The 20,901-nt window shown below is 56.0% G+C and overlaps 1 protein-coding gene across 2 annotated transcripts in view; it reads right to left on the bottom strand.

The window, feature by feature from the left end:
• PIK3C2B (phosphatidylinositol-4-phosphate 3-kinase catalytic subunit type 2 beta) overlaps positions 1-20,901 on the bottom strand; it is an 85,380-nt gene that overhangs the window by 36,212 nt on the left and 28,267 nt on the right. Inside the window, exons 1-12 of one of the 2 annotated variants that reach the window (XM_084865794.1) lie at positions 18,980-19,229; positions 17,281-18,298; positions 12,942-13,042; positions 12,193-12,347; positions 11,817-11,937; positions 7,521-7,632; positions 7,341-7,420; positions 6,553-6,616; positions 5,086-5,232; positions 4,447-4,480; positions 3,377-3,572; positions 1,628-1,750 (exon numbers count right to left, since the gene is read on the bottom strand). In XM_084865794.1, the coding sequence (XP_084721920.1) occupies positions 1,628-1,750; positions 3,377-3,572; positions 4,447-4,480; positions 5,086-5,232; positions 6,553-6,616; positions 7,341-7,420; positions 7,521-7,632; positions 11,817-11,937; positions 12,193-12,347; positions 12,942-13,042; positions 17,281-18,210 (2,063 nt within the window). In that variant the 5' untranslated portion in view covers positions 18,211-18,298; positions 18,980-19,229. Of the gene's footprint in view, positions 1-1,627; positions 1,751-3,376; positions 3,573-4,446; positions 4,481-5,085; positions 5,233-6,552; positions 6,617-7,340; positions 7,421-7,520; positions 7,633-11,816; positions 11,938-12,192; positions 12,348-12,941; positions 13,043-17,280; positions 18,299-18,979; positions 19,230-20,901 lie in introns of those variants that run through there. The other variant, XM_084865793.1, reaches the window with a different exon arrangement.

The raw sequence follows: 20,901 nt of genomic DNA, 5'->3' as shown, positions 1-20,901 counted from the left end.
TTGTTTTTTTAAAAAATATATTTTATTGATTTTTTACAGAGAGGAAGGGAGAGGGAGAGAGAGTTAGAAACATCGATGAGAGAGAATCATCGATCAGCTGCCTCTTGCACACCCCCTACTGTGGATGTGCCCGCAACCAAGGTACATGCTCTTGACCAGGAATCGAACCTGGAACCTTTCAGTCCGCAGGCCGACGCTCTATCCACTGAGTCAAACCGGTTTTGGCAAGAAGTTTAAGTTTAAAAAATTTGGCTCTGAAAAGAAATTTCAATCGTTGTGCTGTTGGTATTGGGTTCTGTTGACGAGTGAGTTTGCCGACCACTAGCCAAGGGGATGCTGCAAGTCACGAGCCACTAATGCGGCCATCCTCCGCCTCCAAGGAGGCTCTCCTGCCCTGGAGGCCGTTTCCGAGAGGACTCTGTTCACACCTTCATTAGTGTGACGGAGGAAGGGCCTGCCTCCCTAGCTGCCCACCTAGAACGTGACCCCGCCCCGCAGCATGGCCTCTGACTATCCGCTGACTTCGGCTTCCTTGGCCTCATTTCTCACCAGCCAATAAGACCTTCCCGGGGACCTTGCTCAGTCTGTCCCCCGTGCACTGCAAAGACTGAGGCCGTAGTTCTGCTCTGCAAGCAAGCTCTCCGCTGCAGGCAGCTTGGGGAAGTGAACCTGGCAGCCAGCGAGGGGCGTCTGCCCGTCCGTGAGGGCAGAGTGCAGCCCGGGAGAGGCCGGGCGGGCAAACACCTGCCACCACGCGCGGTGTCCTCGCCTCCGTTTCCTTCCTGCTTGGCCCAGCTGCCGCCTACCTTCCCCGCAGCAAGCCACTGCTGATAAATGCTGATGAACGCTATTCTGGGCTTACAGTTTCATGTTTATAACTTACCCATCCATGCTGGCGCCCAAACTGCCAACGAGTTAAACAAACGCCCCCACTTTACGTCCCGAGAAACTGAGGCATAGAGAGGCCGAAGCAAAGGTAAAACACAACCTCCTTGCCGAAACCGGTTTGGCTCAGTGGATAGAGCATCAGTCTGGGGACTGAAAGGTCCCAGGTTCAATTCCGGTCGAGGGCATGTGCATTGGTTGCGGGCACATCCCCAGGAGGAGGTGTGCAGGAGGCAGCTGGTCGATGTTTCTCTCTCATCAATGTTTCTAGCTCTCTATCCCTCTCCCTTCCTCTCTGTAAAAAAAATCAATAAAATATATATGAATATATAAAAAACACAAAAACACAACCTCCTTTCTGTGGCGTCAAGTCCATGGCGCCTTCCTCTAGCTTACAACCTCCCTTTCTCACCTGGGAGTCCCCTCTGTTTGGTGGCAACCAGAGCAAGAATAGTGAGTGAAACCTTTGAAGGGAGACAAGATCAAAACAATGGATTATCATGGAAACTACCACCTAACTAACTAAGGAAGGAACGTATATGACCTTTCATGGTTCACCAAGAGCCTGCAAGGGCACTTCTCTTCGGACTCTCCTATCGGCTGGGGGGTTAGGCGTGACCGCACGTAGGAGTTAGGGAAGTGGAGACTCGGAGGCCCAATGACTGGTTAGCGAGTGACACTCAGAGGCCCAATGACTGGTGAGTGACACGCCCGGTGCCCTGCGGCGCGGGGGCGGGCTTACCGCTGGTCCCAGATGATGAGATGGAAGAGGTACTTGGAGAAGTGCGCCCTGCGGGTCTGCAGGGGGCTGCACAGCTCTTTGCTGCCGTGGCTGAGGGAGCAGGAGAGGTAGAAGTCTTCATAGCTGCGGGGAGAGGGAGCAGGTCAGGACTCGGCTCCAACCCCGGCTCAGTCCCCCATCCGCACCAAACGCCGCCATTTCCCTTCGTGAACCTCCTCCGGCTTTCTGGGGACTGTGAGGTGGGGTCAGGGGTCAGGGGGTCAGGAGACGGGGTCAGGGGACGGGTCAGCCCGATCGGATTCGCAGACGTGTGCGTGGAGACGCAGCTCCGCCTGGATCCCTCTGCCCGGCTTCGGGCCCCATGTTGGGCCAAGACTTTTCTTCCTGCTTCCTGGGGAACCAGCCACGCAGCCCCTCCTTCCAGGCTGCTCCTGCCTGCCCGGTCAGGGTCGGGGTGCGAGTATGCACATGCGCAGGTGAGAAGGGTGGGGGAGGGGAACGACATCTGCCCACTTGAATGCCAGCACATGGGGGTTCCTGTGGCTCATGACAGGTGCCTGACAGAGGAGGTCAGAGGAGGCCCCGGGTTCCCAGGCCGCCTCCTTTGTTCTCTGCCAGTCGCCCAAAGGAATACATTAAGTGAGGAACAAAGAGAGGAGGGGAGGGAGGGGCAGGAAGGAGGGGAGGAGCCCAGTGCCTATTCCCCCAGGCCCTGGATGCTGGGGACCCTGCAGAGGAGCGGAGGATTTACCAACCGAAGGCGCCTCTCCACACCCACCACTGCAGCCCAGACAAAGGGTCATCCCCCCTCCCCGCCCCTCCCCTGTGCATCTGCAGGGGAGCGCTGTCATTGGCCCAGGGGCACGCACTGGCTCTGGGAAGCGACCATCTGTCACCAAGTCTCCATCAGCTGGCCTTGGGCGGGAGGGGGCAGGGATGCCGATGCAGCCAGCCCTGAGCCAGCTCTGAGAGGCAGCGGCAGATCTGCCCAGCGCTCCATTTCCTAGGGGACCTCGTCTCTCCTCCAGGATGTCCCAGCCCGTGTCCCCTCAGGCACCTGGTGCTCCCTCTCAGCCACCGCACACCATGATGCCCTAGACCAGTGGTCGGCAAACTCATTAGCCAACAGAGCCAAGGATCAGCATTACAGCCATTGACATTTCTTTGAAGAGCCAAAAACCGACTTCTGCACATGGGCCATGAAGTTTCCATTGCTCTGAACGTGCGCGCCCACACATGGTATTTTGTGGAAGAGCCACACTCAAGGGGCCAAAGAGCCGCATGTGGCTCGTGAGCCACAGTTTGCTGACCACGGCCATAGACTATCAATGCAGGGTGAAAGATGAAACAGAGTGGGGGCCGGAGACCGGGATGCCAGGACACAGGCTTTATTGAAGAGAAGGGTACCACTGCGGCTGCTTCCAGAGAAGGAGAGGAAGAGAGTGAGGGCCAAGGTTCATGCACTTTTAAGGGGAGGGAAGAGAGGGGACGGAGCTTAGGGCACTCAGCACACGCTGATGGGTGGTTTCATGTAAGGCACATGATTAGGGACCTAGGGACTTAGGAATCGGGGGCTTAGGGTATGTGGCAGGTGCTGATTGGTGGTTCAGTGCTCGGGAATGTCTGGCTGCAGGTAGAGTTTACGTCTGTCCATCCACTGGAGGAAGGGAGGATCTATCATAGGGCAGTGGGAGAAGCCATCGGAAAGCCAATCTCCGCTCCTCCCTCCAGGCCCTGCGCCCGGCTCACCTGGCAGCCCAGGTGATGGGGATGCGGTGGGTGGCGTAGACCGTGAAGGCCAGCGGCCCGGAGAAGTGGCAGGCCTCTTGCACCAGGTCGTGCTTGTGGCTGCCGTGCACCGCCGGCTGGAAGTCCGCGTTGAACGTGTTGCAGTACAGCTCCACCAGGTCCAGGATGGCCGCGGTCAGCGCCTCCATGGCCTTCTCTGGAAGGGAGGGGTCGGGGGAGAGGTGGTGAGGCGATGCGATGGAAAACCCCAGGAAATATCCCCAGATGCCCGCTGCTGTTCAAACAGCTGGGACCCCACCGGCGGTGAAGTGAGGAGAAAGCAGGAACACGCCATAAGCTTCTCTGAAAAGGACAGACAGCAAATGCAAACATCCTCCTTCCTTTACATATCGCTACTTATTTCACGTTCAGTGTCCTTTTAGCAAACAGCGGGAATCACAACGGTCAGTTACACGTAAAAAGTCACTGCTCGGCAAAAGAGAAGATGGCAATTTCTGTGTTGGAACTCAAAATAATATTTTTGGGGACATTTTATTGGTCCATAAAACCCAAAAGACTGGGACTCACCGACCAAAAATCCCAAAATATGGGCTTTGTAGGGCAAAGTTCCGCTTGAAAGGCTCAAGGGGGCATCCTCGTGAAAAACGCTTTGCCTCCCTCTCCCCAGGCTCACCCTGACGAGGAGACAGGGGCCACGGGACACTCGGAGAATAATCACAACCTCCCCAAGGGAAGCTCTCGGGGTGACTGCATGACCGCCCCCACCTTCACACTTACACCACCCCATCGCCATCTCCCAGAGAGACCTCAGGAATAACTAACTGGTAAAAACGATGAGGACACGTTTGTGGAAAGAAACATTGGTGATCTCCAGCTGTGTGCATGCGTCATGTCATGTAGGAACGAACACACACACACACACACACACACACACACACGCAGACCTGGACCCTGCAGTTGTGGGGGTGTGGTGGGGTGGGGGTGGGGTAATGGAGTGGAGGGAAAGGAATCGGGCTGAGTCTGCAGCGTTTACCTGCCTCTCCTGGACACAGACAGAGCGGCTCCCTTACCTCGGTTTTCCCTGGCAGCCAGGACAGTGGGGTCCTGTGGGGGAAAAGGAGAGGGAGGGGCTTCAGGGCCTCAGCCTTTCCGGGCACAGCTGGCAGAGGGCTTTCCACAGCTGGCTCATCTGGACCCGACGGGACTGAAGCTTAAGGAGCAGAGTTTTGACAAGGTAATGGTCTGTCCCGGATCCATGTAATGGACAGAGTGAGCCAGACCAGGGATAAAGTCATCGTGTCCACCCAGAGCAACGCTCTATCCCTCGGGCCACGGCACTGCTGGCCCAGTGCCTCCAGGCTGCGGAGCCCGGAGCCCCTGGCTCGGGGAAGTGTGGGTTTGCACCCCGATTGCGTGGGAACTGCCAGGCAACGCCTCCGTGCCGAGGAGAGCCCGTGCTGGTCTGGGCTCCCGCCATCAGTCCCTGGGGGCAGACCCAAGCCCACCCTCAACCTCCGAAAGAGGGGACTCATGTGATACCCATTCCCCGGAATTCTTCTGATTAAACTATTCAAACATAAAAGACGGAGAGATGAGCCTTTTAGTAGCTAGACAATGAATAACCCAGTTGCGGTTGACCCTTCCTCTCCTCCCCCCCCTCCCACCCCACCCCCCCCCCGCCCCCCATGCTCACGCTCTGGGCCCGTTACCTTCTGAATCTTAGGCTGCACGCGGGAGGGGCAGGGGGGCAGCTGGTTGAGAGCACTGGTGATCTCGGGGGTCTCCACGGCCGCCAGGGCGTTGCAGATGGCCTTGACGGACTGGACCACCCTGTCAGCCTTCAGCGGGAAGTCCCCCTGCGAGGGGAGGGGCAGTGAGGCCGCCAGGCTCTGGCTGGGAGGAGCGTGGGCTCATGGCAGGAGTCGTAGCAGAATCCATGCAGAACCCATGCTTTATCTTCAAACACCCAACATCGGCGAGTCATCGCTCCTACTGGTGACATGCTCACACACCCCCCCCCACCCCACCCCCTCCCCGTTCTCTCAGCCACGTCCCTGAGCCTCCTCTTATTCCCCAGCTACAGCCTCCTTGTGCCGTAGAGACACACACGGGGTCTCCCTCGGAGGCATCCCTGGGGAACAGAAAGAGGCCAACGAGACCACACGGAGGCACCCCTTGCCCAGGGTTGTATGTCTCATCGGACCACCTAGAATTTCTAGACAGACCTCACCTCAGTATCACAGAGTGCCACACCCGCTCGCTCCCCTCCCCACCCCGCCCCTCTGCCCTGCACTTTTCTCATTTGGAATTCCTTCCTGTCCTGCCCTGATTACTGTGTACATTCAAATCATCTCTCTCCCAGAGCCTTCCCTGGCCAGTCCCCTCTCTATTCCTCTCAAAAAGCCCTTGAACTCATCATTTATGTTACTATCGCAGAGCAGTATTATAGGGCCGGACGAGTGCAGAAAAGGGGCTCAGAGAACGACCCCCTCACCACAGGAAATGGCCACGCGCAGAGGCTGCTGGAGAAGGGTGCTGGCATGGGGGAGAGGTCTGAACGGGGTATAATGCTGAACGCCCCACGAGGGACGCATCCATGACCACTGCTGACCGAATCATGAGACAAGGACCGTTCTGAGGATCCCTATCTGATTTTCGTTATTTGGGGCAAATGTTTATGATCGTGGTTTTGAGGCTCAAAACCCCTGTGAATCCAGGTAGAGAGCCCTGGCCCCTCCCTGCCTCCGGGACCCTCCACCTCCTCACGGTTTTCCTCCGGGGACGCCAGAGCCTCAGAACGGCTCCGATCGGAGGTTCTGGGCCTTCCTGCCTCCGGGACTCGCTCCGATGCACATCCAAGGGCAGCGGCTGGGTGCCCACTCCACGTCCCTTTGCTTTGGAGATGCCCACTCCGGGGTCAGAGATCAAGACACGGTCCTGACCCACTTCTACAAGGAGCAGACCCCTCTTCACACACACTGGCCAGCCACCCAACCTCTGGCAGACTTGATTTGCCCGTGAGCCAGGGGAATGGAAAGACGTGCTCTCCTGAGGAACTTGCAGTGTCTCCTACGCCAGATCCCTTGTAGGGCTGGCTGGTCCCAGGAGGGCTGGGGTAGGGGTGGGGGGGAGCGTGAAGCTCTGGGCAGCAGGGCCACCCCAGAGTTTGTACTCACGTCAGCCAGCAGGAAGGCATCCGCCTCGTTGTGGTAAGTGTCGAACAGAAGACTCAGGGCCTGCCTGGGAAGTTGGGGGCAAGGAAAGTCATGGGAGAAGTCAGGACTGCACCGCCCTCGCCCCTGCTATGTACTGGGCAACCCATTCTCTCCCTCCTTTTCTCTTTCTTTCTTTCTTTCTTTCTTTCTATATATCTATATATATATATATATATATATATATATATATATATGTATATGTGTATATATATATATATATATATATATATATATATATATATATATTTTTTTTTTTTTTTAACAGAGAGGAAGAGAGAGGGATAGAGAGCTAGAAACATCGATGAGAGAGGTACATTGACCAGCTGCCTCCTGCACACCTTTCACCGGGGATGTGCTGGCTACCAATGCACATGCCCTTGACCGGAATCGAACCTGGGACCCTTCAGTCTACAGACCAACTCTCTATCCACTGAGACAAACTGGTTTCAGCTCTCCCTCCTTTTCCACAGCTGGCGAATCTGACTCCGGTTCACAGGAGTTCCCATCCCTTCCACGTGTCCCATGAAGACTCAAGGACGGAGAATGCTCTGGACTTAGCCACCGCTCCCCCGGAGCATGATGGTAAAGTACGAGAGGGCAGAGATGTAACAGCTAGAGTGGGGGGTCGTCCGCCTGAGGCCCTTGGGTCTGCAAGAAGCCCTGGCCCCAGCAGGAAGGCAGGCAAGGGTACCTGCTGGGCTCCCCTCAGAGGTCCTGTGGGCCCAGACCCGAGAGGGCGCCACGCTCACCTGCTGATGGTCTGTTTGACTGGCCTCTCCTGCAGGTGGACGAGGTAGTTCAAAGTGGAGGGGCTCTGGTCATCATTCATCTGCGCAACAAGGGCCCAGTTCAGGGAGGGGCGGTGCCTCTACCCCCCTCCCTCTAACTGTCTCCGCACCACCCTCTGCCGCCCGCCGCCCCACACGAACCGTCCGGGCCAGGTCACTGCGTACGGACTTCTGCTCCATCAGCTGCAGCCGGATGTCGATGTCAAACTTGCGGCAGTGCTGGATGTACTCATGGCTGCCCAGGGCCTGCTTGCTGGTGGGACAGAGGGACAGACCATTAGCATCCCGGGAACTCTGTGGGGAGGGCGATGTAGACCTGAGCCTTGGGGAGAGAGAAACAGGAGGGCGGGAGGCCACTCTGAGGTAGTACTCGTGCTGTGCCCCCTACCTGGGTTCCTGGAAATGTCATGGCAGAGGCTGGGGAAGGAACGGAGGTCTGTCTAATGGAAAGCCACCTACTACACTGGAACCTTAGTCTGTACGAACACTGACTTTCCCAGGTACTTATGACCTGTATTGTTATCAGGGGTTCATTCCAGGTGGGAACTTCGGGGGCGGGGAGAGAGACACAGAGGGACTTCTCAGAGGGCAGTGTTTAAACCTCACGCTCTTGGCTTCGGTAAACGAGGCGGGAGGAAGTCAGCCAGTGCCCAGGCTTGAGTGTGGAGCTCAGTGAGTGAACACTGTCCCCCTACTGAGGTCCTGGGTCTCGCACACCCTACTGTTACCAGTTGGGGTGCTGAGATCAACCCGGCAAATACAGCAAGACTCCAGTTCTGTATGAACCAGGAAGTCACGTTTCAATTCCCGGTCAGGGCACATGCCCAGCTTACAGGCTTGATCCCGAGTGAGGGGCATGCTGGAGGCGGCCAATCAATGATTCTCTCTCATCATTGATGTTCTTATCTCTCTCTCCCTCTCCCTTCCTCGCTGAAATAAATACAAATATATATTAGACGCCCGATGCATGAAATTCGTGCAAGAGTAGGCCTTCCTTCCCCGGCTGCTGGCACCAGCTTCCCTTAGTACCTGGGACCCGGTTTTCCTCACAGCCCTGGCTTTGTCTGGAAGGTTGTCCAGAAGGACAGCCGGTCTAATTAGCATATTATGCTTTTATTATTTTATGTATTTTTAAAATTTTTATTTTATTTTATTTTTTTAAGATTCCAGGTCTATTATCCCAGTGCTCATCCAAGGCTTGCTTCTGCCCTGACCCGGTAGTTCAGCTGGTTAGCGTGTCCCAATATGTCAAGGTTATGAGTTCGATCCCCAGTCAGGGCACGTATAAGAAGCAACCAATGGCCGAAACCGGTTTGGCTCAACGGTAGAGCGTCGGTCTGCGGACTGAAGAGTCCCAGGTTCGATTCTGGTCAGGAAAATGTACGTTGGTTGCAGGCACATCCCCGGTAGGGGGTGTGCGGGAGACAGCTGGTCGATGTTTCTCATCCACATTTCTAGCTCTCTATCTCTCTCCCCTCCTCTCTGTGAAAAATCAATAAAATATATTAAAGAAGAAGAAGAAGAAGAAGAAGAAGAAGAAGAAGAAGAAGAAGAAGAAGAAGAAGGAGCAACCAGTGGCTGAAACCGGTTTGGCTCAGTGGATAGAGCGTCGGCCTGCGGACTGAAAGGTCCCGGGTTCGATTCTGGGCAAGGGCATGTACCTGGTTGCGGGCACATCCCCAGGAGGGGGTGTGCAAGAGGCAGCTGATCGATGCTTCTCTCTCATTGATGTTTCTGACTCTCTATTCCTCTCTCTTCCTCTCTGTAAAAAGTCAATAAAAATATATTTAAAGTTTTTAAAAAACCATTCTATTACCATTAAAAAAAAATAAAAAAATAAAATTATTTTTTAAAAAGAAGAAGCAACCAATGAATGCATAAGTAAGTGGAACAACAAATCAATGTTTCTCTCTTTCTCTCTCAAACCAGTAAATAAAAGTCTGCTCTCCCCTTCCATGTGGCTCCTGCCTACAGGCCATTCCCACCACTCAAGTGACAGCCCGAGGCCTCTTCCTCCCTCTCAAATCACACCTCAGCCAAAAGGAAACCCAGAGAGAGGTCAGGGCGTCCCACCTACAGCAGCACTGCGCCAGGCTGGGCCCCAGCCGCTGAGGAACAGAAGCCGGAAAGGGACTTCCTTCCTCGCAGAGCTGGCGTCTGGGCCAGCCGTGGGGGGGAGAGGACAGGCGTGGAGGGAGGGGTGAGTGCAGAGCCCAGAGGAACCCGGCCAGAGGCCATTAGGACTTAAGGGGGTTCTCCACATCCTGAGGGGCCAAGCCTCTGGTGTAGGCCCTCAGCGGCCAAGTCTGAGCTGCTGCTAAGTCTGAGCTGCAGCCAGAAGCCAGGACCGGGCCGGGGCAGGTCTGGGGGAGTGCCTGGAAGGAAGGAAGAGTGTGGTGTGGCGGGGGAGGAGGCAGGAAACCCAGCCCTCCCCAGGGACTGTCTCGGGGCTCTTATCTATGAGCAGCCTGCATCCTGGACTCGACAGCCCCCCCTGGCAGCAGCCCCCTCCCCCTAGGAACGCTGGGAAACCACAGGCCTCCTTGGCAGCTGGCAGCTTTCTGGAACCCCGAGAGGGAACTTTCCACCCCGCCCAGGCAGCTGTCCTCGCTCGGGGTGGTGGGAGGGAAGAGAACAGGCTGGACGGGGGAGGGGGGCTCCTGGATATTTTTCCCATTGATTTTTAGAGAGAGTAGAAGGGAGGGGGAGCGACAGGGAGAGGGAAACATCGATGTCAGAGAGACACATCGATCAGTTGCCTCCTGCAACCGAGGTACATGCCTGTGTCCGGAATCGAACTTGGGACCCTTTGGTCCTCAGGCTGATGCTCTATCCACTGAGCCAAACCGGGCAGGGCCAATCCTCACTACATTTTATAGAAGAAACTGAGGGTCAGGGTTTTACAACTAGTAAGCACAAGTCAGTACCTAAACGGGCCATGCGGACATGACTTACTGTGCCCTGTTCCCTTAGACCAGGGGTCTTCAAACTACGGCCCGCGGGCCACATGCGGCCCGCAGAGGAGTCTGATCCGGCCCGCCAGGTTTTTTGGGCAGTGAGCGCAGCCGAGGTGTTACAGTAGGAATTAGTAGTTCATATAGTCCGGCCCTCCAGCTCTCTGAGGGACCGTGATCTGGCCCCCACTTTAAAAAGTTTGAGGACCCCTTCCTTAGACAGTGGGGCAGGCTGCCTGGGGCGCTCTCTCCCGGGAGACCCCGAGTCTAGGACCCCTCTCATTCCTCCAGGGGGCATCAAGGACACAGGGGAACGTTATGTTTCCTGAGGTCTTAGCCTTTTTCTTTTCTTTTTTCATTTATTTACTTATTTATTTTATATATTTTATTAATTTTTTTTACAGAGAGGGATAGAGAGTTAGAAACATCGACCAGCTGCCTCCTGCACACCCCCTACTAGGGATGTGCCCGCAACCAAGGTACATGCCCTTGACTGGAATAGAACCTGGGACTCTTGAGTCCACAGGCGGATGCTCTATCCACTGAGCCAAACCGGCTAGGGCAGCCCTTTGTTTTTCCAGTGGAGGGCACCGAGGCCAGCGCGGGCCCGCAGCATCCCTCAGGTTAAAGAAAGCAGCTGGGAACTGCTCCAGCCATAGACCATTGCACCCACACCTGGATGTAAGTGAGTGATGGCACTTGTGGGCGCTCCTAAGACCCACCCTACAGGCCCCTCCTGTCCCCACTCCCAAGGCCTTTGATGAGCATGAGGCAGCTGGAAGCTTGGGGGGGAGAGCAGATCTGTCTCCTTATCTGCTGCCATCCGGCTGACCCCGGGCCTGCCACCCAGCTGCGCCGCCACAGGGTGCAATCCCCCGCCCAGCCAGAATCCAGAGCCCGAGCAGTGGGCAGGGCATCGCTGCTGCTGGCCCACAGCCGTCTGCTTGCCGCGAGGGCACTGACGGAGAGGGGCTGGCAGACGGCCTCCGGGGCGAGGGCTGCCCACGGCACATGCCAGCGGGGAAGGCTTGCGGGTAGGGGAAGGGAAAGACAGCAACTGTGACTCCCCACCTAGGTTCCCCTGGGCACTTCTGCTCAGGCCTCCTCTGCCCCTCACCTCACACAATCCAGGGCAGGAGGGAGCCGCACACAGCCCCTCCAGCGCCCCTCCTGCCTCTCCCCACATGCACACGTCTGCGAGCAGTACGACCTAGACTTTGCCTAATCCCCGCTCCAAGCTCTTCCCACAGATCTGGCTCAGGAGGCCGCCAAACCCCGCTGGAAGAGGGAGCTCCCGGGAAAGTGCGACGTGGCCGAGGACGTGCCCGGAGAGCGGGAGCCCTGCCCGTGGGGGTGCTGCGGGCAGCGGCCAGCCCCGGGCCTGGAGCCCAGCCCCTCCCGGAGGAAGCCCCTGGCAATCCCGCCGCCCATAGGCAGGTGCCGCATCCCCCCCTGCTCCCCCCGCCCGCACCCCCTCACTCACTTCTGCAGGAACTCCTCCAGCCCACAGGGCTTCAGCACGAAGTCGCTCACATCCACGCCCCGCAGCTCGTCCCGGGTGTAGCACAGCGTCTGGTAGATGAGCAAGTCCACGGTGGAGGAGCCTGTGCGGGGCGGGGCAGGGCAGCGATGACGGGGTGCCAAGGGCAGCTGGGGCTCAGCACTCACCCTGACCCCCCATTCCCGGCTAAGCAGGATCCAGCACCAGCACCGGCCAGGTAAAGCAGTTTGGGGCTAAAAACGCTGGCCCCAGAGCCCGCCTCCCCGAGCAGCTCTGAGCCACACCCTGGGGAGGGGACGGAGGCCCAAGGGTCCCACCCCACCTCCGGGGAGGCCCCCTAGCCTCCCCGCTCACTCACAGTTGCAGGTAAAAGTGAGTGGCTCCTGCAGGCTGTCACACAACACCGTCACCTTCAGGTTGACCTCATCCCCAAGGTGCTCGGGGCTCGGGGTGACAGCGCTCCAGACGTACCCGGTGAGGACGTAGTCCTGGACGTCGGAGCCGGACCGGAGGCTGTGTGGGGAGAGAGGGAGAAGGACCCTCGTTCTGCCTTCGGAAGAGAGCAGCCGAGAGGGGGCCTGCTGGGACCCTCCCGCCCTGCGGCCAGGCCCCTGCGTCCCAGTCAGCCTGGCCCTCCAGGTCTGCGGCTCAGGAAGAAGGGGGGGTGGGGAGGGAGAAGGAGCAGCTCTGGGATCCAAGTTCTCGGCACATTTGCTGCGGCTGCAAGACACTTCCCAAGCGGAGCTGAACTGGGGATCGCTTTAAGGTGGCGTGCCGAGTGCCACCGGGCGGTTTTCTGAGTCCACTTCCTTTATCTTTTAGCCCCAGAAAACGCTCTTATCTCCATCGGGGGCACCTGCTCCCACAGCCTGGAGCGACTGGGATCACTGGACCGTCCAATCAAGGGTCTGTAAAATTTTGTCAAACCTCTGAACCTCCTAAGGTGCCTCCATTTCCAAGAGCCCACGGGCGCCTTTGCTAGGAAGAGCATCCATCGCTCTGGATTGAGATTTATGAATTATGGTCCTTCTTTCTTCCTGGCAAAAGGCGGCCTCCTCCCCAGCCCCCCCCCCCAACCCTCCACAAGCCCTGTTCTTGAACTCTTACACATCCAGCATGTGGCAAAAGGCAGCAACCTCCTCATCCCTCTCCTCTGACACCTCAAACAACTCATGGCCATTGGCGACGGCGTGGGGCCGGGAGACCACCTTCAAGAGAAGAGCAGCGACTCAGTGCCTTTTCCCTCAAGGCACCCCCTTCCCACGGCTCCCAATCTAACCTATTCAGCTCTGAAGACTCCCCAGGCTTTCAACACCCAGGGAGAGGGGCACGAGAAAATACAGGCAATGCTGGAGTACATGTATCTGCCATCCGAGGAGACCAAGAGCCACGTTGAAAAAGAGAACGTGGCCTAGCCGGTGTGGTTCCGTGGCATGGCATCGACCTGTGAACCAGGAGGTCACGGTTCCATTCACAGTCAAGGCACATGCCCAGGTTGTGGGTTCAATCCCTAGTGGGCGGCGTGCAGGAGGCAGCTGATCATTGATGTTCCTATCTCTCCCCCCCTTCCTTCCTCTCTGAAGTCAATAAATATATATATATTTTTAAAAGCAACAATCAGCCATAACTGGTTTGGCTCAGGGATAAAGTGTCGGCCTGTGGTCTGAAAGGTCCCAGGTTCGATTCCGGTCAAGGGCATGTACCTTGGTTGAGGGCACATCCCCAGTAAGGGGTATGCAGGAGGCAGCTGATGGATGTTTCTCGCTCATCAATGTTTCTAACTCTCTATACCTCTTCTTTCCTCTCTGTTAAAAAAAAAAAAAAAATCAATAAAATATATTTTAAAAATAAATAAAAAATAAACTAGCCATCTTAAAAAAAAAAGTATCGTTTTATAAACAACAATCAATCAGTGATTCTCATCACTGATGTTTCTATCTCCCTCTCCCTTCTTCTCTGAAATGAATAAAAATATATGTTTGAAAAAGAGAGAGAGTTGAAACTGGTTTGGCTCAGCGGATAGAGCGTCTACCTGCAGACTGAAAGGTCCCGAGTTCAATTCTGGTCAAGGGCATGTACATTGGTTGCGGGCACATCCCCGGTGGGGGTTGTGCAGGAGGCAGCTGGCCGATGTTTCTCTCTCATCGATGTTTCTAGCTCTCTATCCTTCTTCCTTCCTCTCTGTAAAAAATCTAAAAAATATATTTTTAGTTAAAAAAAATATATATATATATATATTTATATTTATATTTATATTTATATTTATATTTATATTTATATTTATATTTATATTTATATTTGAAAAAGAGAGAGAGAGAACGTGAAGCTTTGACGAAGTCCGGAAGCCTGGGCAGAATGAGCAAGAGTCTGGCCCACTCCCCTTCCCAGGAGGGCTGTTTCTAACAAGCTCCCTGCAGCAGGCGGGGCCGGGGGAGGGGGCTGCCCACACAGTCCTCAGGGAGGCTGGGCCTTGGGCCAAAGCCTCAACATCCACAGCAAGCCCCAGGGACCCAAAGGAGAGAGAGACCCAGAGCCCGTGGCTGGGGACAAGGACAGACACGTGGCTTCTGGGTCCACAGGTGGAGGAAGAAGTCCAAGCAGCTTTCTGGATGGGAGAGGGCCTGGGAGGAGGCTGAGCTCCCCGCTCCCGAGTCTCCTGGTTCTGATCAGCCGCCACATCAGGGAACCTGCCTGAGCCCCGCCGCCTGTCCAAGGCGTGCGTGGTGGAGGGAATGTTCTCAGGCCTCACACGAACTCCTGCAGTCACAGCGCTGCTTCCGCTCGCCCACCAGGAGCCCCCCGAGGCCTGCCGCTCAGCCCGGGGCAGGAGGAAGTGGGGGAGCTGGTGCATGTCGGGTTTCTGCCTGCAGGCCTGCCCGCAGCCCCCGGCGAGGCCGCCCCAAGGGAACGAGGCTGCAGCTGGGATGCAGCGCCCGCCGCTGGTGCCAACACCTGCTTCCGGGAGGCCCATGGCCCGGTCTGCACACACAGCAACGCCTCACCTCTCCCCCTCCCTCCCTCCGGCCGGCCTCATGTCCTCCGGCCCCTCGGGCAGACGGCAGCACTGACCCCTCATCTGGACATCCAGAGTTTCCTCTGCGTGACCCCCTCCTGGTAGCCTTGCTCCCCTGGGTGAGCAGGGGGGCTGCAGGGCGGGGAGGACAGCAGTGGGGGCAGCTGGCATGTGAGGCCCTGGCTCTGCCAAGTTCATGCCTGTGTCCCGGGCAAAACAATAGTACCACTGTCAGCAGTGAACCCACAAAAGCAAGAGGGAGAAAGCGACAGAGCAACAGAACGAGGCAGAGAAGCAGCAACAGAGAGACAGACAGAGAGACAGACAGAGAGACAAGAGAGACAGAGAGAAAGAGAGAGGAGGGGATGGTGACGAGGAGAGAACAGAGTCGCTACTGAGGCCATCTCCATGCCCTTTCAGTGCCATTCCCTGGCTCCGTGAGAAAACAAAGCCACTTACGTTCACCCTGCTGGCAGGCCCTGGCGGCATCACCCGGTGCTGGCTGGGGGCGCCTGCCAGGCAGAGGCTGGCAGCGGGGGTACAAAGCTGGCATTTGGAGCCAACCACTTCCAGAGCCGGCTCCCCAGGCCTGGGGCAAGGAGAGTGCCTCTGGCTGAAAGCCCGGCGGAGGCGGGGCGGTGGTACTGGCCGAGGGCCCGAGGGGACCCCCCGCCCCGTGGGATGGGTCCCTGCACCCAGCTGAGGTGGCGAACACCGAGGCCGCATTTCCCCACTAAGAAAGGGCAAGGCTCTGTGCGTGGCCCTCGCTTCCCCTCTCAGAACTCTGAGGACCAGCAGGGGCCTGGCCGGGGCGAGGGAGGGGGGCGGGGGAGCAGGACAGCGAGCGACAGCAGTGGCCACCTACCAGGGTGGTGGACCAGGCGAGCAGGCCCCGCTCGGCAAGAGGGACTTTGCACCGGGAACAGGATTGCATGTCCCTATAAATAGGAGCAGCCCCACCTCTCGGAGCAGGGCCTTTAAAAAGCCCGGAGCTCCGGCAGCGAGCCGTCCCGGGAGCTGATGCTGTGGCGGTGGCTCTCCCGGCACAAACCCGGGGAGGAGGGAGTGCATGGCTGATCCCCTGCTGGGCAGAGGCCCGGTGGCCAGGGGAAAGCCCCAGCGTCCCTCAGACAATGAGGGAGGAGGAAGCAGGGGCGGGATGAGGTGAGCGCTCTTCCTATGGGAGGCGTCTCCGCCAGGATGCCTCCTGACCCCATCTGGGGCCACAGAGCAATCTTCCAGTCCCACCCACGGGGATGCTGCTGCTGGCACTTCTCTGGACTAGAAGATCCTCGAAGCTCTCCTGGGCCCACCTGGGGCTTTGCTATTTCATATTGTGTTCGGATAGAAGTAAAATTATTATCATACCGCATATTTTTTTCTAAACATTTTCAATGTGAACAGAGATAACTGGTGGCGATGGTCGCAGAAGAATGTGAATGTATTTCATGCCACTGCACTGTGTCCTTGACATTAGTTAAAACAGTAAACGCAATGTTATGTATATTTCAGCATAATAAAAGAGAGACAGAGAGAGGAAGACAGGGAGAAAGAGAACAGGGAGGAAGACACAGAAAAACAGAGAGAGACAGAAGAGAAAATGAAAGAGAAAAAGGACAGAGAAAGACAGAAGGAAAGAGTCAGAGGGAAGAGGGAGACAGAAAGAGACAGAGACAAACAAGAGAAAGAGACCGTGGGAGAGACAGAGAGACACATACAGAGAGAAGGAGACACACACAGAGAGAGAGAGAGAGTGAGAACAAGCCAGCTTTGGAATGAGAGACCAGAGCTGGGTGCCTTAGACCCGTGGTCAGCAAACTGCGGCTCTCGAGCCACATGCAGCTCTTTGGCCCCTTGATTATGGCTCTTCCACAAAATACCACGGCCTGGGTGAGTCTATTTTGAAGAAGTGGCATTAGGAGAAGTTTAAGTTTAAAACAATTGGCTCTCCAAAGAACTTTCAATCGTTGTACTGTTGCTGTTTGGCTCTGTGGACTAATGGGTTTGCCGACCACTGCCTTAGACCATCAGGCAGAGTCTGGTGTTCCGTGGGCACAGACGATGGTTAATAGGAGGCTGGAGCCTCATCGCCACGCAGAACAAAAAGCAGAAGCTACGCGCTCCGGTCCACAAAGCCACTGGGACCAACACCGAGTCCCAGGACCCCGGCTCTGTCCCACATCATACAGAGGCACACACACTAAACACGGGGACCCTGAAATGCCTGCTCCCCGGAGGTACACAAAGCTCAGCCCGGGGAAGGAGCCATGCCTGCAGGTGGCCCGTTCCTCTCCCCGCCAGGACCCGGGGCCCCAGGACACACGCGGAGGGCGGAGAGGACTACAGGGATGAGGAAAGCCAAGAAAGAAGGGAGGCTCTTCTGTTTCTGAACGACAGGAGACCAGAACGAGAAAAGACACGCAAGGTCCTCACCGCAGCCGCGGAGATCCGGTGGTTCTTGCCGGGCGCCGCGTTTTTCCGGTTGGCACAGCGAGAGACGTAGGTGCGAGGGGGCACCTGCGGGGGCATGGTCTTACTCCGGGCCACAGGTTTGCCGGGGGTGTCCTTGCCGAAGTCCAGGGGCCCCCGGCCCTCCTTCCAGCCCCGGGTGGCGTCCCGCACCATCTCTGCATCGTAGGTCGACTTCAAGTTGAGCCGTGTGATCGCATCGTTGATGCCATCGTAGTCCACGGACCCCAGGAGGCGCCCCGTCCCCCCGCTTCTTGGCCCCTCGTCTTCTAAGATCCGATGCCCTCGCAATTTGCCCGGAGGCTGCTCGACCGAAGAAAAAGTGTTGATGTCATTGGGCTGGGAGATCTTGGAGGAAGCCGGGGCCCTCTTCCTGGGAGGCAGGGGAGGGGTGTCCCAGATAGAGACTCGAGGAGGCAGAGGCGGTGGGGACAGTTTCTTAGAAGAGCCATCTAGCTCCCCCGGTCTTGGGGACAAAGAGAATCCCCCATCTGAGCCATCAAATATGTACAGATAGTCCCCAGCCAGGGAGCCTTTGGGCCAGGGATCGGGGCCAGGCTGGGAGCCCTGGGAGGTAGAGTGGTTGGGCAGCCCTTCCTGCGGGGAGAGGGAGTTGTAATTGAGGGTAGGATCCGAGCCAGAGAGACCGCGTAAGAGCTTGAGGTCCTTCTGCCTTCCTGCCGGCTTGCTGTAGAAGTCCAGGGCGGGCTCCTCCCACTCGATGAGAGAGGGGTCCGTGTTCTGCTTGGTTCTGTTTTCCTCCTTGTCATGCCGGAGCCGGGACAAGGCGTCGTACTCCATCTGCAGGGCCTCGGCCATGGCCAGCTCTTTGCGGCTGATGCCCACGGACTCCAGGGATTCCCAGTGCTCCCCATTGCCCGGGGTCGACGACATGGTGAGGACGGGGACGGAGGAGACGAGGAAAGGCCTCTACTTCCCGCCAAGGTCAGGTCTGCAGGGTTGCGGCATGGTGTCTGGGCACCTGCAGGCGAGGGGTACAAACATCCATCATTCCGTCACAAAGAGAAATGCATTCAGCCCCAGCTGGTTTGGCTCAGTGGATAGAGCATTGACCTGCAGACTGAGGGTCCTGGGTTCGATTCCAGCCAGGGGCACATGCCCAGGTTTCGGGCTTGATCCCCAGGGTGGGTGTGCAGGAGGCAGCCGGTCAATGTTTCTCTCTCATCATTTTTAAAAAATATATATTTTATTGATTTTTTACAGAGAGGAAGGGAGAGAAATAGAGAGTCAGAAACATCGATCAACTGCCTCCTGCACATCCCCCACTGGGGATGCACCCGCAACCAATGTACATGCCCTTGACTGGAATTGAACCTGGGACCCTTCAGTCAGCAGGCCAAAGCTCTATCCACTGAGCCAAACCGGTTTTGGCTCTCTCTCATCATTGATGTTTCTATCTCTCTCTCTCTCCCTTCGTCTCTGAAATCAATAAAAGAAATATATTTTTAAAAAAGAGAGATGCCTTCCTAATATGACTTAGGTGACATCTACCCGTTTCTTAATTGCCTACAATAGAAAGATGGAGGGGAAAAAAGAGATATTAAGACAAGTTTATCCATCTCTGACAGCCATTTCACCCATTCATCCATCCATGCCTCCAGCTCCGGCCCCTCACTCCCATCCTCACCTCTCTCACACGTACCCAGAGGATAAAGGAGGCTTCACCCCGCTGGAGAAGACGGCACTAAGGGCTCTTCCACCCGTGCAGAGGGGACAGCACTCAGGTGCTGCTGCTGGGAAGGTGAAACGGTGCAACCACCTTAGAACACAGGCTACTTCCTGAAAAGATAACCATCCGCCGACCACATGACTCAGCTACCGAAGTTACTCACCCAAGTAACACTAAGACTTCTATGTGACTATTCACAGCAGCTTCATGGGCAATGTCTAAAAACCAGAAACAGCCCAGATGCCCACCAACAGATTAAAAAAAAACACGTGATGTGTCCACAGAATTGACGTTACTCAGCAGCCAAAAGGAATGAATTAGTGACACACGCAGTGTCACGGACAAATCTCAGAACGACCACACTGAGGACAACAAGCCAGACAACGGAGTATGAGTTATGTAGGATTCCACTTAGATGAACTTCTGAAAATGAAGCTAATGTACAGTGACAGGAAGCAGAGCAGTGGGTTCCCTGGGAAGGCGCGGGAAGGAGCAGAGGGAATGCTGGGGGGGGGCGGGGGGTGACTAGGCTCACTAGACTATGTAATGGTTTCACATATGTCAAGACGTCTCAGATTGTATGTTTCAAGTATGTACACGTTGTTGTATGTCAGTTACACCTCAATAAAGCTATACGTGAAAAGCACAGCCTTGGCTGGCGTGGCTCGATGGTTGAGCGTCGACCTATAAAACAAAGAGGTCACGGTTCGATTCCCGGTCAGGACACGTGCCCAGGTTGCAGGCTCAGTCCCCAGGGTGGGGCATGCAGGAGGCAGCCAGTCAATGATTTTCTCTCAGCGCTGATGTTTTCATCTCTCTCTCCCCCTCCCCCTTCCTCTCTGAAATCAATAAAAAATGTATATATCTTTTAAAAAGTACAATAGAACGTTATGAAACACATCTACGATCACTCAGATTGCACAAGGATCCTCCCCAAATGCACCAATATGAGCACCTACACACAGCTTTCCAAAGGGCGAGGCCCAGGGGCTGATGGGATATAGGGCCAAAATACTGATTTCTCCTAAGCCCTCAGGAGACCAGGCAGAAAGGCAGGACCCCCGGCAGGCTGCCTCCCGCTGCAAGCAGCCCCACAGTTACCCCGGGGTTGGCATCCTTCCCTCCAGAAGCCAGGGCATGAAGAAGACACTGAGCAAGTGGTTGCCCAGCCCAGTAGTTCTCAACCCCGGCTGCCCATTAGAGACACCAGGGGAACTTGCTAAAAGTGGGGTCCTGACACCCATGTTCTCCCGAAACATCCTCATGTTGTTGTTGTTTTTATTTTTTTAAAATATATTTTATTGATTTTTTACAGAGAGAAAGAGAAAGGGATAGAGAGTTAGAAACATCGATGAGAGAGAATCATCGATCAGCTGCCTCTTGCACACCACACCCCCTACTGGGGATGTGCCCGCAACCAAGGTACATGCCCTTGATCAAAATCAAACCCGGGATCTTTCAGTCTGCAGGCCGATGCTCTATCCACTAAGCCAAACCGGTTTCAGCTATTGTTGTTGTTTTTAATATGTTTGTATTGATTTCAGAGAGGAAGGGAGAGAGAGAGAGAGATGGAAACATCCAAGATGAGAAAGAATCATCGATTGGCTGCCTCCTGCACACCCCACCCTGGGGACTGAGCCTGAAACCCAGGCATGCACCCTGACTGGGAGTCGAACCGTGACCTCCTTGATTCATAGGTCGACACTCAACCACTGAGCCATGCCAGCCGGCCAGCCAGGCCATGGTGCTATTAAAAATTCCCCAGGTGCCCTAACCGGTTTGACTCAGTGGATAGAGCGTCGGCCAACAGACTCAAGGGTCCCAGGTTCTATTCCGGTCAAGGGCATGTACCCTGATTGTGGGCACAACCCCAGTAGGGAGTGTGCAGGAGGCAG

Source organism: Pipistrellus hanaki, assembly GCF_964339955.1.
Source record: "Pipistrellus hanaki genome assembly, chromosome: 18".
Classification (NCBI taxonomy): Eukaryota; Metazoa; Chordata; class Mammalia; order Chiroptera; family Vespertilionidae; genus Pipistrellus; species Pipistrellus hanaki.
Note: the sequence above shows the minus strand (reverse complement) of the source record. Positions and strands in the feature narration are given on the sequence as shown.